General features: G+C 39.6%; 2 protein-coding genes across 2 annotated transcripts; both read right to left on the bottom strand.

Annotated features, from left to right (window-relative positions):
* Window positions 1-355: 355 nt before the first annotated feature.
* On the bottom strand, window positions 356-4,143 carry kti12 (KTI12 chromatin associated homolog; the record flags this gene model as incomplete). The annotated part of the gene is made up of 9 exons (XM_079223330.1): window positions 3,932-4,143; window positions 3,283-3,334; window positions 3,141-3,193; window positions 2,992-3,047; window positions 2,810-2,889; window positions 2,428-2,587; window positions 2,248-2,310; window positions 1,053-1,121; window positions 356-499 (listed from the first exon to the last, which is right to left on the bottom strand). Exons 1-9 carry the CDS (start codon window positions 4,080-4,082, stop codon window positions 356-358), a joined length of 828 nt encoding a protein of 275 aa, XP_079079456.1. The 5' UTR covers window positions 4,083-4,143.
* Window positions 4,144-7,031: 2,888 nt separating this feature from the next.
* znf592 (zinc finger protein 592) lies at window positions 7,032-13,346 on the bottom strand (the record flags this gene model as incomplete). Its single annotated transcript, XM_079223949.1, has 8 exons — window positions 7,032-7,614; window positions 7,730-7,871; window positions 7,980-8,092; window positions 9,594-9,854; window positions 10,176-10,335; window positions 10,433-10,606; window positions 10,693-10,871; window positions 11,151-13,346. 8 exons carry the CDS (start codon window positions 13,344-13,346, stop codon window positions 7,111-7,113), a joined length of 3,729 nt encoding a protein of 1,242 aa, XP_079080075.1. The 3' UTR covers window positions 7,032-7,110.
* Window positions 13,347-14,381: the final 1,035 nt, after the last annotated feature.

Here is a 14,381-nt window from a genome sequence, read left to right as displayed (position 1 = left end):
TTTCATCTCCATGACAACTGAGCATCTCTGTCTGCTGAGGAAGGCCATGATATGTGGCTGAAAGCGTCGGTTACATTGTAATGAGATACTTTTACCAAATGTGTAATCTTTTTGTTTTACCTATTGGGTTCACAGATTACCTTAAACTGTTGGGCTTGCTGTGGAATTACACATGTATCTAATATGTATCAACATTATTATAATATATTTGTATATCATTTATATTAAGTATTACATGCCTTTTTATTTCAGGGGATCTTAACATTTTGTAATGACTGTAATTTCTTGTCTTTAAAAAAAAAAATTATTTATTTGACAAAGAAAATAAAAAAATGAAACAAATGGTATTCAAATTTTATTGAAGACTCTTATTTAAATACTGCACAAACATGTTAGAAATGTGTCCGGAGTTCTCTGTTGGGTGCGTCTTGGTGTAGCTGATGAACTGGCGGCGTAATTTCCTCAGCTCTGCCATGTTGATGCTCCTGGTGAGCTCAATGTTAAACGTCAGGTTAAGGAGATTAAGAACAAGAAAAAGACACATTTGCCTCAAGTTTTCAACAGTTCAGCTGAACACATGAAAAGCTATAACTAACTGACAACAAGTTTCTGAATGTCACATCAGAACTGTTGAGTTGGCTTCTGGCTGGACCAACACGTTCAAAAGGAGAAAATCAAAGCGTTTGCTTCTGAGAAGGTCTGACACAGCTGCCAATAAAAAGCCAGCAATCTGTCATTTGGTTTCTACGTATCCCACAGTGTGTTATTACAGGCAAGACCTTTAACAGTGATCAGCCGCTGTGCCTTTCATTTAAAGTTGTTTGATGGCCATGCATTCATCCACCTTCTCCTTCAAACACATAATTTGAAGTCGAGTACTTGGTCTCCTTAGCGCAAATGAACAGAGGTAATATAATTATAAGTTTCACTAGTCAGTAGCTGTGAAAGGTCACTGCGATCTGGACTTGAAACAGAATTATACCTGTGAAATGATTCTTCAAACGGTGGGTTTTAAATTAAAATGTGGACATGTAAATGTGTAAAAAGGATATCTTTTCTGTAGCTCCTGGTACTGGAATGAGATCTCCGGGAACACTTGTCTTCTGGGAGTTGAAAATTGCCTAAAATATTTGAAAGACTTTCATCAAACAAGCACATAACATACAGAAAGTAGGGTTTTACAGACAAATACCGCTTATACATAATTACAGCAGCAACGATATGTGCATCACAGAACACAAAATCTTCCTACAAATAATGAAGGACACTTGACGTCACTTGTTTACAGAGGGAGGACACACTGGTGATTGCAACACATTAGGCCCAAACACTTCTAACCATGTATCATAGAAATCATTACATTCTCCACTTAATTACACACTAGAACATGTCTGCTGATCATATCGGCAGAACAATTTCTAATGCACTTCTCCTCTTTTATCCTTGTGAGCAAAGAATAATTAGTCCTATGACACACTGGTATGTCCTGCCGGCACATTTAGAGATTCTGATGTCAATTGCTGACATTTGGATACCATCACTGGTTCTTATAATAGAAGTGACAATGATTTCACCAGTTGTGTCACTTTGCAAAAAAGCTAACAAATATGCATGCGATTCAGTCACATGTTCTATACCCTCCAATCGTATGTGTCCAGGACATCTCGCACAACAGGAGATAAAGATTTAATTATCTCATTCAGGTTGCATAAAACATAATTGAGGTACATTATGCAGTCGGCTTTCAGATGTTTAACTCCCTTTACTGGTGCTTTGAATGTTTTCCACATGTTCAATACATGTTGTGTATTTCAGGCTCCATCAGGGGGGTTGTGAGCTCAGAGTCAGTCAGTTCCAGAGCATCACTTAAGTACAGTCACACCACCCAACTAAAATGCAGATTGCTGCAATGAATAAAACCATAACGCAAGTGTTCCATGTGACTAATATGACCTCCAATACAGTGATAAAACAAGTAGACAACTGGAGGGTCAGAATTAATGAACATAAGCGTACATCTCGACATTCTACGGTACCAATCTTTTTTTTCCCCAACTGCAGGGAAATTAATTTGGAAGAATTACTTCATTTTTTGTCCTTTAGAAATTACTTTTTTTACCATTGCAATCTTGAACTATGACAAGATTCAAAAGACGGACCAGCTCCAGAAAAAACTATATCCAAAGGGAAGAAATCTGAGTGGCTGACAAATAACCACAAATTCCAAAAGAACATATGAAGACATACCATTAACACATCTTGTGTGATCTTGTCCAACTCGTGCAAGAAGTTTGCAGAAGACAGTGGTTGCTGCAGAGAAAAATGATAATACCATCAGATATTCAAAAAGGCAGCATGAGTAAACATCTGCAGAATATTGTATAGTTGTAAAAACTAAAGAAAACTAAAACAGCATGCGTCTCTTACACTCTGTGTAGACTGGTTAGGTGGGGGTGCTTTTCTTTTGAAAAGTGCGTCAGAAATGTCTTCATATGGCAGCGAGTCGTCTTTCAGGATGGTGAAGAGGGGACTGTCCCATCGGTTTCTGGAGTCGGGAGCTTCAAATCTCAGCACTAATGCATCAAAGCTACAAAATAAAACCAGATACAGAAACAACATTTTTGAAACTCTCAACTTACTTTATTTATTTTACTTAATTTTTTAAGTATTTTATACCCTTTCCAAAGATAAACACACATTCGGACAAGCACTTGCACTTTATTTGCAGCAGGGATGGGCGATATGGTGAAAATCCTCTCTCACAATAAAGGTAATTTCATTTTCTAATGTGCGGAGGCTTCTCACTCACATGTCTTGGTTGTACTGCTCAGCAGCATCTCTGCTGGTATTCCACGTTGAGCTCACTTCATCTGACGTCAAACAGTATACCTTCATCAAAATAAAGTATATGATTTTGACTTGTGGGATTAGTGTTTGGGTGATAGTTTTATAGATATTCAGACTCATTAGTTATTTCTACAGCATACTTACCAGGCAGTGTGGCGTCTGTGCATGTTTGATGAGACAGAAAAGTTCATAGCGGTAGCCTGAAAGGTATTTCAACTTTAAAACTGTAAAAGCAAGAATAAATAACAATATTTGAATACATAATATAGCACAATGTTGTTAGCAATAATTACCTTTTATGTAATTTAATGAATCAAAAATCACAACGTCATCCTTGTTGAGTTTCCTAAACAACAAATACATGGAGGTTAAAAGCGACGCGACAGCAGAACATCACTGATGAATCTGATCCAAGAACAGATCTGAAAAACTCACCTCTCTACTTCAGCTTTCAGAGATGCTCTGACATTTTTTTCCTTTTGGGAATCTGCAACATATCCAACCGGGTTTAAATTACAGCAGGAGTATACAATAGTCAAAGGTTACTTATTAATAATCCAGTCATCTTTGTGACTGTTCATTTGAGAATGCATTTAATATATATTGTTCTATTTAAGCTTATTATTATTTTCTATTCCATTAAAAGGACTATTTTGAAATGGCATTAAACTGGCTTTTATCAAAAGGTTTATTTTCCACTTTGCTTGTTCATGCCTTATGTGGATCGCTTTGAATTGTCTTTTTCACTATAGATACAACTTAATTGCCTTACTTTGCAAAGCAAACGTAATACCAAATATCTAACTGATGAATTATTACCATTAAGTAAAACCAGATATTCCTGTTATGTTGTTTATAGGAAGAGCCTCTATCACAGGACATGTGATGACGTTTGCACACCAAACTTCAGCCGTCAGCATTGAACGCTCAAACCCAGTGGCGTAAAAATACTGCGGTTGAAATACCAGTTGCACGTGAACGGGTTTGTGTGTCACTAACATGGAAGAGGACTTCACAAAATGACTGACAGCAGAACTTGATGCGTAATAAGACACGGCGGTAGCTCCAGTTAGCGGACACTTGCCTGCGTAAACTGTGTTTCTCTCCACGCACAGCGCTCCGTCTCCCACAATGTGAACCTTTCTGTCCGTGTTGCGTTCAAGGCTCAGCTTCAGCTCCTCCGCCCTGCGTGTTTTACCACTGCAGGGGTAGCCGCACATGACTATGAGAGGCATAACTACAGATACACATTACCAGACAGACGAGCCTAAGATGTGATGAACAGGCAGCATGTCGGCACTTCAGCTAACCCGGATGTGATTCGTATTCATACTTTCAGGACGACCAGCAGGAGGCGCCAACGAGCTGACGGAATTTAACTGGTATAACTGATTTAGCCTTTTCATGAGTAAGATAATCAACTATCATGTGAAAATATGTCGGTTAACTGGGACTAAACACACATTTCCAATGCATTCGTTGCTATTTTTTAAAAATACAATTAAAGATACATTTTCGACATAAAGAAGAAAATCATTTCTGACAAAATGGTCTGGATATCTGTACTAGTTTATTAACAGGTGGTATTAATACATTAGGTTCAAATAACTGGACCCAAGAACAAAACAGTGCCGATTGGCATCACATTGTCATATACAGTGTAACATATCACATATCACAACAAAAAAAAGATTTAAAAACTCTCCTCTTCATCAGTTGTTAGTGTTGGTTGAAATGTTCCTCAAGCAGATCCCCTCCTCCTCTAAATGGATGGAAACAATAATCAGCTGTGCAGTTAATGAATTGATATAATGATTATAATAATAATACTCATCATTATCTTACATGTTCAATGCTTGTTTCTGTTGTGCGTGTTGGGCAGTTTTCAACATCTGGATGAGCAGTGCCTGCAGGTCTTCCACTTGGTGCAGAGGACTAACATCTCTGGCAGTGGGGGCATTTACATCTTCAAAGCCAGACTTCATTAAGAAACTATCCACAACACTTTTCTTGCCCATGAAATGCCCTTTAAACAAAAGCGTCAATATAAACTGTCAAAATAAATAATATATACATAACACATATTTTAAAAATGGCACAAAAACATGAAATAATTTGCCAGAATAGTGTCATTTCTCTTACCTGTTGCCCAGAGACTCCCCTTTGGAGTCACCTTGATCCTTGAAACTTTATTTCTCAGCTCAGTTAAATCAAGAGTCCTTGAAGATGTCATGGCAATGTATGAGACAAGAATGAAAGAAGACAGGAATCCTGCTCTGCAGACCTTTGGCAAAGTGCCTTTCATTCCTGAAACGTGTTCTGCACGATTTGGTGCCGGTTAATTAAAATGTCGTTGCTCTTCTGTTACTTTGGGGCCAGACAGTTATACTGCGATGGGATGGGCTTAATATTCTAATGGGATGAAGTCATCCATCTGTGGTTGGTTTCCTATTGGATCCATGATGCACATTAGAGTGCCTTGTGTCAATCTGACTTGCTATAATGATTGTAAATTGCGTGACCTCAGTTCAACACCACAAATTTTCACTTCCAAATACCATTTTAATACAAGACAAAAAAAGCAGATGTATATAATTAACTGCACCAATTTATTTGTAGGTACTTTGACGTAAACATTACAGCAATGCACATGGGCCACTGCATGCTGAATAGATGTAATGGCTTAAGAAATGCTGTGAATCCAGGGTTCATTGGCTACGTATGTACACAGGTTACTTTCCTACACAAGCCCTCACTTTACACAGTATCAAAAGTACAAACATCTTTCAACAAGCAATACAAAAGAACAAGTCTTGAACAAGTAATTATTTTCGGCCTCTGCAGTTCAACAGCTGCAGTGTGGTAAATTAAGGATCTAAGATTACAGAGAAATAAAGATCTTACATAGCATTTAAATAGAAAAGTTCACTTGCCTGTTAAGTCAATATGACCATATAGCCTTAATATAATTCCCAAAATAATTTTTAAAATTCAATAATGTGGGATAAACTATTTTTTTTTTTTTTTTACATTGCACTGAGATTACCTGCAACTCCTCAACTATTATTTTGTTTAACAATCACTGCCATTAACCATGGAGGTAGGAACTGTCATGGATTCAAAACAAAAACAAGAGGTGCTGCTTTACAAACCAGGACACGCAAACAAGACGTACCCGCCATTATGAGCGCCGAGCTAAGACGTTTCTTTTCTTTAAAGTCATTATGGAATTAAGAAATTCTTCTGATCCTACTAGTGTCATCATCATGTTGACGGGTCCTGATTTATGAAACACTATCTCCGATATGCCGCCAAACTTCACTTTCACACACCTGCTCTGGATTCTCCAAAACAATGTACCCTGATTTGACATTACATTGACGGTTCAATTGCCTGAAAAATACACTTCTGGCAATTTGAGGTATTTTCAATACTGCTGCGCCACACATATAATACCTCTCCACATTTCACCTTCACACTCGTTCAAAAAAGAAAAAGAAAAAAAAGGCCAGATTTGGGACAACACATGCACCCACAATTCAAACACGTTCACTTAGCAAAGAATCAAAAACATTTCAAAATGCGTAAATAGATAAAAGAAAGTGTTGTTCTTGTGTGAAAGAAAGTCTTGTGTAGCCTAATTTCAGTAGGCTTTGCTTAGCAAGACAACTCGCCTGTATTTAACCTCACAAGATAGTTTTACGAATAACTGTTTACCAAGAATACAGAAATACGACTTTAAATGAATACCGAACTATACTATACTATACGAACTGCAAATAATTTCGAACAGTCATGACAGAAAAACAGCAACCTGAATCCCATTCAGGTAATAACGTGTTGCATTAAATACAAAAAAAGCAATTAAAATAAAAGTGAATAACAAAGGCGAAAATCCACCTCTTCACTGTGACATCAATCAATTGTCGACCTAAACACTAACAGACCTTCATGAGTCTCATGTCAAGGTGGATGGAACATTTGGGGAAAGAAAGAAATATGTAATACGTGTGCAAGGCAAAATTAATATATTACCAACATGCAAAGTTAAATAAAAGTAATACAAAATCAAATTTTTACTCTCATTTATGAAAATACTGTTCTTTATTAAATGTTAAGGATGTGCTTGAATATACCGCATGGCCTCTGAATAACTTGCGAGAAATACAAATTGAGAGGCCCAAACACATCCACGACATCAAGCATCCCTTGTTACTTTCACATGAAAACTGACGCCATTAAAGCAGCTTCAGAGAGGTCTCACTACCGGAGAGAGACCGCTTGTATCGGAGTGTGTGTGCTCTGTTTTAAATGACAGTCCGAGGTCTTGTCACAGTGCGGACCTGCTGGCTTTCCTGCTTGTGAGGGCTCAGCTTCATGTAGCTCCGGTAACAAGTCATTGACCTCATCAGTATCTGCGGATCTAACGGGCTGATTAACCTGCACCTTCTCCCTCACCTCCGCCTCGTCCTCCTCTCCTCTTTTCTTCGCCCCCTCGGTGTCTTTGACTTTGTGTACAATGAAAAGATGTCTGTTGAGAGACAACAAAGATGTAAAACACAAGCCACAGTGACGGCACTGAGGAGTGTTTTCGTCCGTTTTATGCTGCAGTATATGCTGCTGGAACTGTGGACTGTCGTCTGTGACGAAACCACATTTTGAACAGCGGAACTGAGTTTTCACACGTTTTGCTGGAAGAGCCTTTGCTGAAGTGCCATCCTGTCCCTCCACCTCTGTGTCCACGGCAGGTCTTTTTGACAAAAAGCCCTGCAGATCACAAAAGCCACATGCTTTAAAATGACAATTAGTAGGATTCCTAACATTTGATTTGTGCCTGCAGTTATTATTTAGTTGTTTGTGTTAAAAAAGGATAAATTACTACCTTGCCGAAAGCCTTTTTTGATTCTTGGATGGCTGTTTTCAGCATTTGGCCAAGATCAGGATTTTTGATTCCATGCATTAAACTGATGTGGTTCTTCAACATGATACTCGACGTGAATATTGTCCTGGTGTCCGTGCAATACCTGAAGTGTAAAACAAAATGGATGTCAAGTTGAGTAATTTCCTGGGTAATTTGATAAGATACTCTGTGACAGCAGGAATTTGTTCATTTTCAAACATAAAAATCTTACCAGCAGGTGTAAATTTTCTTTTTACCATCATGGTCATTGCGAATATGTCTTCTCAGACTGGTTGTGGAGCTGAAAGACTGCTCGCAATGTCGACATGGATACTTCTTAACTGACTGTTGAAAAAAAGAGAGGTAGAAATATAAAGGCAGAGGAAAAAAAGATGTGACAAAACAAGCTTGTCAAATGGTAACTTCCGTGCTAATTATTAACTTTAATGAGTTCGGACAAGTAATGATTAAGAGATTATCTATCACGTAATGATTTGTGGCAATTCTAACCCGAACTAATTATCTCATTTGTAGATATCTCAGGAGTCACATTAAATAACATCTCAAATTCGCCACACCGAGCTAAAAAGGGTAGTTTTAGTATGTACAACATTTAAGCATGTCATGTAGCTAAGAATTACCAACAGGGAAAACCCGCAGGCAAAACCCTTTTGGCTATAACCCAAAATCCACCCTAGAATCAAGACATCAGCAGCATAGCATGTCTTATGCCATAAAGCTTCAGTCTATTAAATCAACACGCACTCTGATCTCAGGTACAAGACACACTCCCAGGAACCATTTCCTCATTTCAACAGCACAGATCATCGGCCGAAAGGACAGCGGTTGGCCAAAGTGTCTCACATAATGAGATTTTTAATGAATCAGTATGGGAGAAAAGAGTGGGTAAAGGAAAATAATACAACAGAAGAGGAAGGAAGTTTACTGTTATGAAACCAGAAAAAAAACACCACTTATGCCCTATTAAGCTATCCAACATCTAAGACGACATCTAGTCTCATATACCAATATTGTTATAATATCAATATATTGGCAAACCCTGACAAACAGACCTAAATATGCTCACATTGAAACATAGAGCTTATTAAAACGGTTTGACATCACAGATACACTTCTATTTAAATCAATACAGGCTTCTACATGGGCTGTATAACGCCTCGAGTTTTACTCATGCTATGACATACACTATCATGTGTATTTCCAAGTCTATTTTCTGTTTTTCCGTCATGTTACAATGTTGATTGTGTTCTGAACTCTGCCAAAACAGGTGATCTACTGTATCTGAACGCATCCCGTGTAGACACAGCTTTTGCTACACAGCTAGTGGGATTCCAACAGTCAACAAACATAGATTGCGCTTTACAAGGTGCCTCAAAGAAAAACATACACGAGGAGATTGAAAAATGGAAGATGGTAATGTATTGGTGCATGTCACATACGTTCCTCTCTGCATCTGTATAGACTGATAAGTAGGTTAATAAACACTTCTAGAGCTCTACAACAAATTAAGAAGGTGCTGTCAGCATTAAGTCTGGATTTCCCCAAAACACATGCTAAATGATAGTGCAAACACCTGAATTAGTAGAATACAAACAGCAGATAAACGTTCATCTGGGACCACACTAACTGCAATATATGAATTCAACAGATTATTTAAAATTATGACAAAATAGGACAAAAATACTGTAGTTTTAATTTTAAGTTGCAATAATTAAAGTTGAGCAGAGCATTTCCCAATGGTATAATATTATTTTGCAAGTGAGTGCAGCAGACGTTCATGTTTTTGGTTGAACACATAAACGTTGCAGTATGGGTAATATCTGACCTTTCCGTGGTTGGTCTTCACGTGAGAAACATAGGAGTCTCTTTCAGGGAACCACTGGAGACACTCCCCACACGTCCAGCCGGTGGGCTTCACACGAGGTCTTCTGATCTGCTCAGCCTTTTTTCTGGGACTATCTGTGTGTTTAACAGGGCTGCGACTCTTCTGTTGCTGGACAGAATTAGAATCCTGGTACCGGTCAGGATTGTCTGTTTGTTCACTGGTCTTTTCTGTCTCTGCTGTCACGTTTCCTACGTGAACAGTCTGCAAAAGAGAAAACACATGGCAATAATCACAAACATTTACAAAATATAACAAGACCTTTGTCTCTCCATGTTTATTATCATGCACTATAACATTGTATAGAGCATGAGGTAAAATTCACTTTTTACACAGCTGCAAAATACAAATTTCATGAAGATAATGGAAGTTAGTATCCAGTTGCTAGTTGTTTTTATTATGACGGTTTCGAAATTAAGCAGCCAAATAAACGTATAAACTCCTAATCCACAATGAAATCCAACTCACAAATACATGCCAAATATATATATTACTTTAAACTGACAAACATACAAAATGGCTAACCTTGAAGTGCTGCATTAACAGCTGCTTTTGTGGAAAGACCGAGTTACATTCTGGGCACTTGAATACACACGTAACACGCTTGTTGGCGTTCTGATGGAAATGCTGAAACAGTGACTGCTTTTTCTTGAAAACCATCTCACATGAACACCTAAAGATTAACCTGCAAAAGAAAGAGAACAAAACTAAAATGAACTGTAAAAAAAAAGTGTGAAACTTGCATAATTTTCATGAGGTCAGGTCATGAGGTGTTGACTTACAGCGGGGAGGTTTTGCTTGCACTGTGTTTTTTTTTTAAATGCAGTTCACAGCTTTCAGAGGTCTTGAAGGCAACTGAACAGAGGGAACACTTGTAAAACATATTACAGTGTTTCTCCTCAATGTGAGTCTTTTGTCCTTGAAGGGTCTTGAAAACCATATCGCAGTGAAGACATCTGGATAAAGAGGAAACATAAAGACACTTTTTTGCAACACTGTACTGTACGTTTTGAGGCCCGCTATTTTTTGCTTGCTTACTTACTTGTACCAAGCTTTGCGAGCATAGTGCAGACAGTTTTCTCTGACATGCTTCTGTATGTCTGCAGAACGACTCTGGGCACCACACTCAGGACAGCAGTAAGGGGACTTGTGTGCGTGTATGCGTTGGTGAGCTCTAAAGCTGCACTTGTTGGGTAATAACATTGAGCACACCTTACACATCTGTGATAAGAAACGAGAGGAAAGTCAAAAAAGATGAATGCAAAACATGGAAAACATAAACAATAGTCACAAGGCCTTCAAAGGAGAAGTCTGGTGATGTTCTATATTTTTCTTACTGTCAACAAATCCCATTAAAAATATATAAATATTATCATTTTAAAGATATTTCTTCCGTAGGAATGCACAGGCTTGGAGATGAGTGCCACAGACAGGGCTTTCATTGGATTTGTTGAAAAACCCCAAAATATTCTTTAATATTTCAATAAAACATCTACTTACAAGTCCTTCAGCATCGTCAGACGGCCTCTGGTAATGGGACGCAAGTGCTTTGTAGTCAGATAACTGCTTGCTACACTCCAGGCAACGAAGTCGGTGGCGAATGACATTGTCTGGACATTGGGGCAGGACAGGTTGTCTTTTAAGTGAGGGTGAGTTGTAAGAGTCCACATTAACAACACCCTGAGGTACAAACATGTGTTCCTCTGGTATGGGTTTCATATGGAGCTGTGTGCACTGCATCACCATGCCATTGTTTTTGTGCTCCCTTGCATGTGCCAACAAAGCACACTTGTTGAAGAACACCATTGTCTTTGCACAGTGCGTACATCCTACTTCAATGTGAACACTCCTCCTACTGTAATGATATACAAGACTACTTTCCACCCCGAAAGAGTCCCCACACTCAAGGCAGCAGTATCCGCGTGGTGGTAGGTTGATATTGCTCTCCGGAGGGGGGTTCAGGTTGGGCACATATGTAGGCACAGGGTTGGCATTGTTCAACAGTCTGTTTAAAGTTCCTGCTGCTGTGTTGGGAATGGACGTGCGAGGATATGGGTTGGCTGATTTGACCTGATGCACCAGTGGTACGGTGCTGTCGACTGTAGAGGAGAGTGTGGGTTTGCTCGGTTGATGAGAGGTGGATCGTGCAGCTACGGAAGCAGCAACGCTGTGAGGGACCAGGTTCAGACTCGCTAAGTGCATTGCTTTGGGAAGAAAACTGGTGGTAGTTGTATGGCCTGTTGTGGCTGATCCTCTCTTTGGTTTCTGCCCCTGATGTGCAGCAGATCGTTTGACAGGACCACTAGTATTATGGAATACTGTTGCACACTGCGTTATGCCTGACCTCCTGGATTTAACCTCTGACTTGTTGCGTAACACTTTTGGTGAAGATGTACTAGCTGGCATACCTTTAGTTTTTACTCCAACAATACTATCGACTGACGCACTTTGAGATTGATGAGGAGACATATTAGAGTCAGAATCTTCACTAATCATACTCGGTGATGGAGAAGTTTCATATGCAGAGTGAACTTCATCGGTTTCTGAATCAGGCAGTACACTGGTGACTGTACGCTTGATCTGCCCAGTTGTGGTTTTGATGGTTTTAATTCTTACCCTGGGTATTGCAGGGGGTGACCCAGTTGCCACTGCGGGGGATGCTTTGCCACTACTATCACTGCAGATGCTTACGGGACTGTCAGAGGGCTTCATTAACTGTTTCACAGCTTCAAGTGGACTTCGTGGGGATATAGGCACGTTGGGGCTTGCTTTCATGCAGTCATTCTGAATAGCTGATGACTCGCTGGAAATGATCTGCTCACTGGGATCTTTTCTAGCATTCAGAGCCACAAGAGCCTCAAGGCAAGAAGATAATTTAGATGTCTCAGATTTGACATGTGGATAAGTGGGAACATCCAATGTGGTTTCTGAATTGCAGTTGGTCTCATTAAAGCTCTGGTTAACGCTTAGTGGGGGAAGTGCACTACGTAATGTAGGTGTTTTATCCATTTTATTACTGACACAGTTGCCAGAAGACTCCTCGCTTGTACTTCTTTCATCTCTGCTACTCTCAGTGTTATTGGGAATATAGTCCTTTGGGCAGTCATCAAACATGCTGAAGTCCAGTTTTTTTTGATTGTCTAGAATAGAAGGTTCCACCAGATCTGAAGCCTGTGGGAAACAGGGTCTGTTTTGTTTTGGATGCATTTCATCTCTACTACACTGAGTGTCTTCAGACTCAGGACTGGAGATGGGACTAAAATCAGAAAGTGTCTGGGAAAATAATGGTGTTCCATCATGTTTGTGATGAATAGGTGGCTTTCCAAGATGCTCTGTTGAATTATCCCCATTCAAAGCAGAGACAAAGGATTTGGAAAAGCAAGTGTCGGCTGTCTCAGCAGAGTCAATGGAGGTGTCTTGTCCACTGAATCCGTTTTGTAATGCTGGTTCAAAATCTTCCAACGACTCCTGGCGACTTGTGTTTTTCACAATTACACTTACAGCGGGGACATCTGCTGCTGTGACAGCTTGGCTACTCAGTAAACTGTCATCGAGACATATCCCGGTGTGTTTCAAATGACTGTCCGTGTCTTCATGACTCCCCTGGAGGGGCTCTTTGGCGTCCAACCCAGTGGCATCTGGGATGTCAAAAGCAGCCAGAAGATCATCAAAGTCGGGGGTTTTCATGTCACCCATGGCTGCACAGTCGCATAAACCTACAGAAACACACAGAGCTTAATATCCTATCCTTCAATTTACACAGTCAGCGTTATAGGGAAGGCTTAATAAAACGTTGTCAGCATAAGAAACGGTCGTTTGACAATTTGAGTAATAATCGTCTTCTCTGCTTACGTTAGCTTTAGCTAGCTAGCAAGTTAAACGTTACCAGAAGCTTTTGGTCTTCGTCTTTGCAGCTAACGTTACTATTGTGTACCAATGCATCTATTAACACACACCCATATCGACATGAACAAGTGGACATTTAATGCAGGCAACGAGGCATTACCAAACATTAACTCTTTCATAGGCTGAACTCGCTCCACTAATGTTGTTTAGTTGTTAGCTAACGTGCTAACAAGCTAGCCGAGTAGCTACATGCTGTTGCGTAAATCATTTTGCCAAGTTAGTAAACCCGCCACTCATCGATACACGAGTGGGCTTACCATTTGATCCGGTTATGTTTACCAGCTCTAGTTAATCAGCTGCAAAGCTCGTTAACTGTTAGTGTGAGCCAGCTAGGTTTGTCTGTAGCAGGGTTTCATAGCTAGGCTACTAACTAGCTAGCGTTACTAGCTTCCTATTTCTGTCACTGGGTGATTCAAGCCCTCGGCGAAGTCTTACGGACGAGAGGCGGCTCCCTTAACCGCCTGTTGCCTCGCTAAGTGCACATACGTTTTCGTGCACCCCATAATAAGGAAAATGCGATTAATTGTGTCCAGTGACTCAGCTGCTAACACGATACTACACACATGTTGGCACTATGGTGTGTAAATAGTCAGAGCCAGAGGTAGGTAATGCATCATTACCATAATCAAATACGACACATATGCCTGCTTTCCTTGAGCTTGACGCATAACTATTTACTACCTTGCAACGCTGTCTGCTCCTTCTTGCCATGCTTTACAACTTGCTCTCTGTGATAAGTTGTTACACAAATATAGGTTAAATTATTTGTAACCGTACATTTCTAATAGCTCAGATTGTGTCTCAAATTGCAAACATTGCATGTCG

Source organism: Taurulus bubalis (genome assembly GCF_910589615.1).
Source record: "Taurulus bubalis genome assembly, chromosome: 9".
Classification (NCBI taxonomy): Eukaryota; Metazoa; Chordata; class Actinopteri; order Perciformes; family Cottidae; genus Taurulus; species Taurulus bubalis.
The sequence above is the reverse complement of the archived record's forward strand: the minus strand, read 5'-3'. Positions and strand labels throughout refer to the sequence as shown.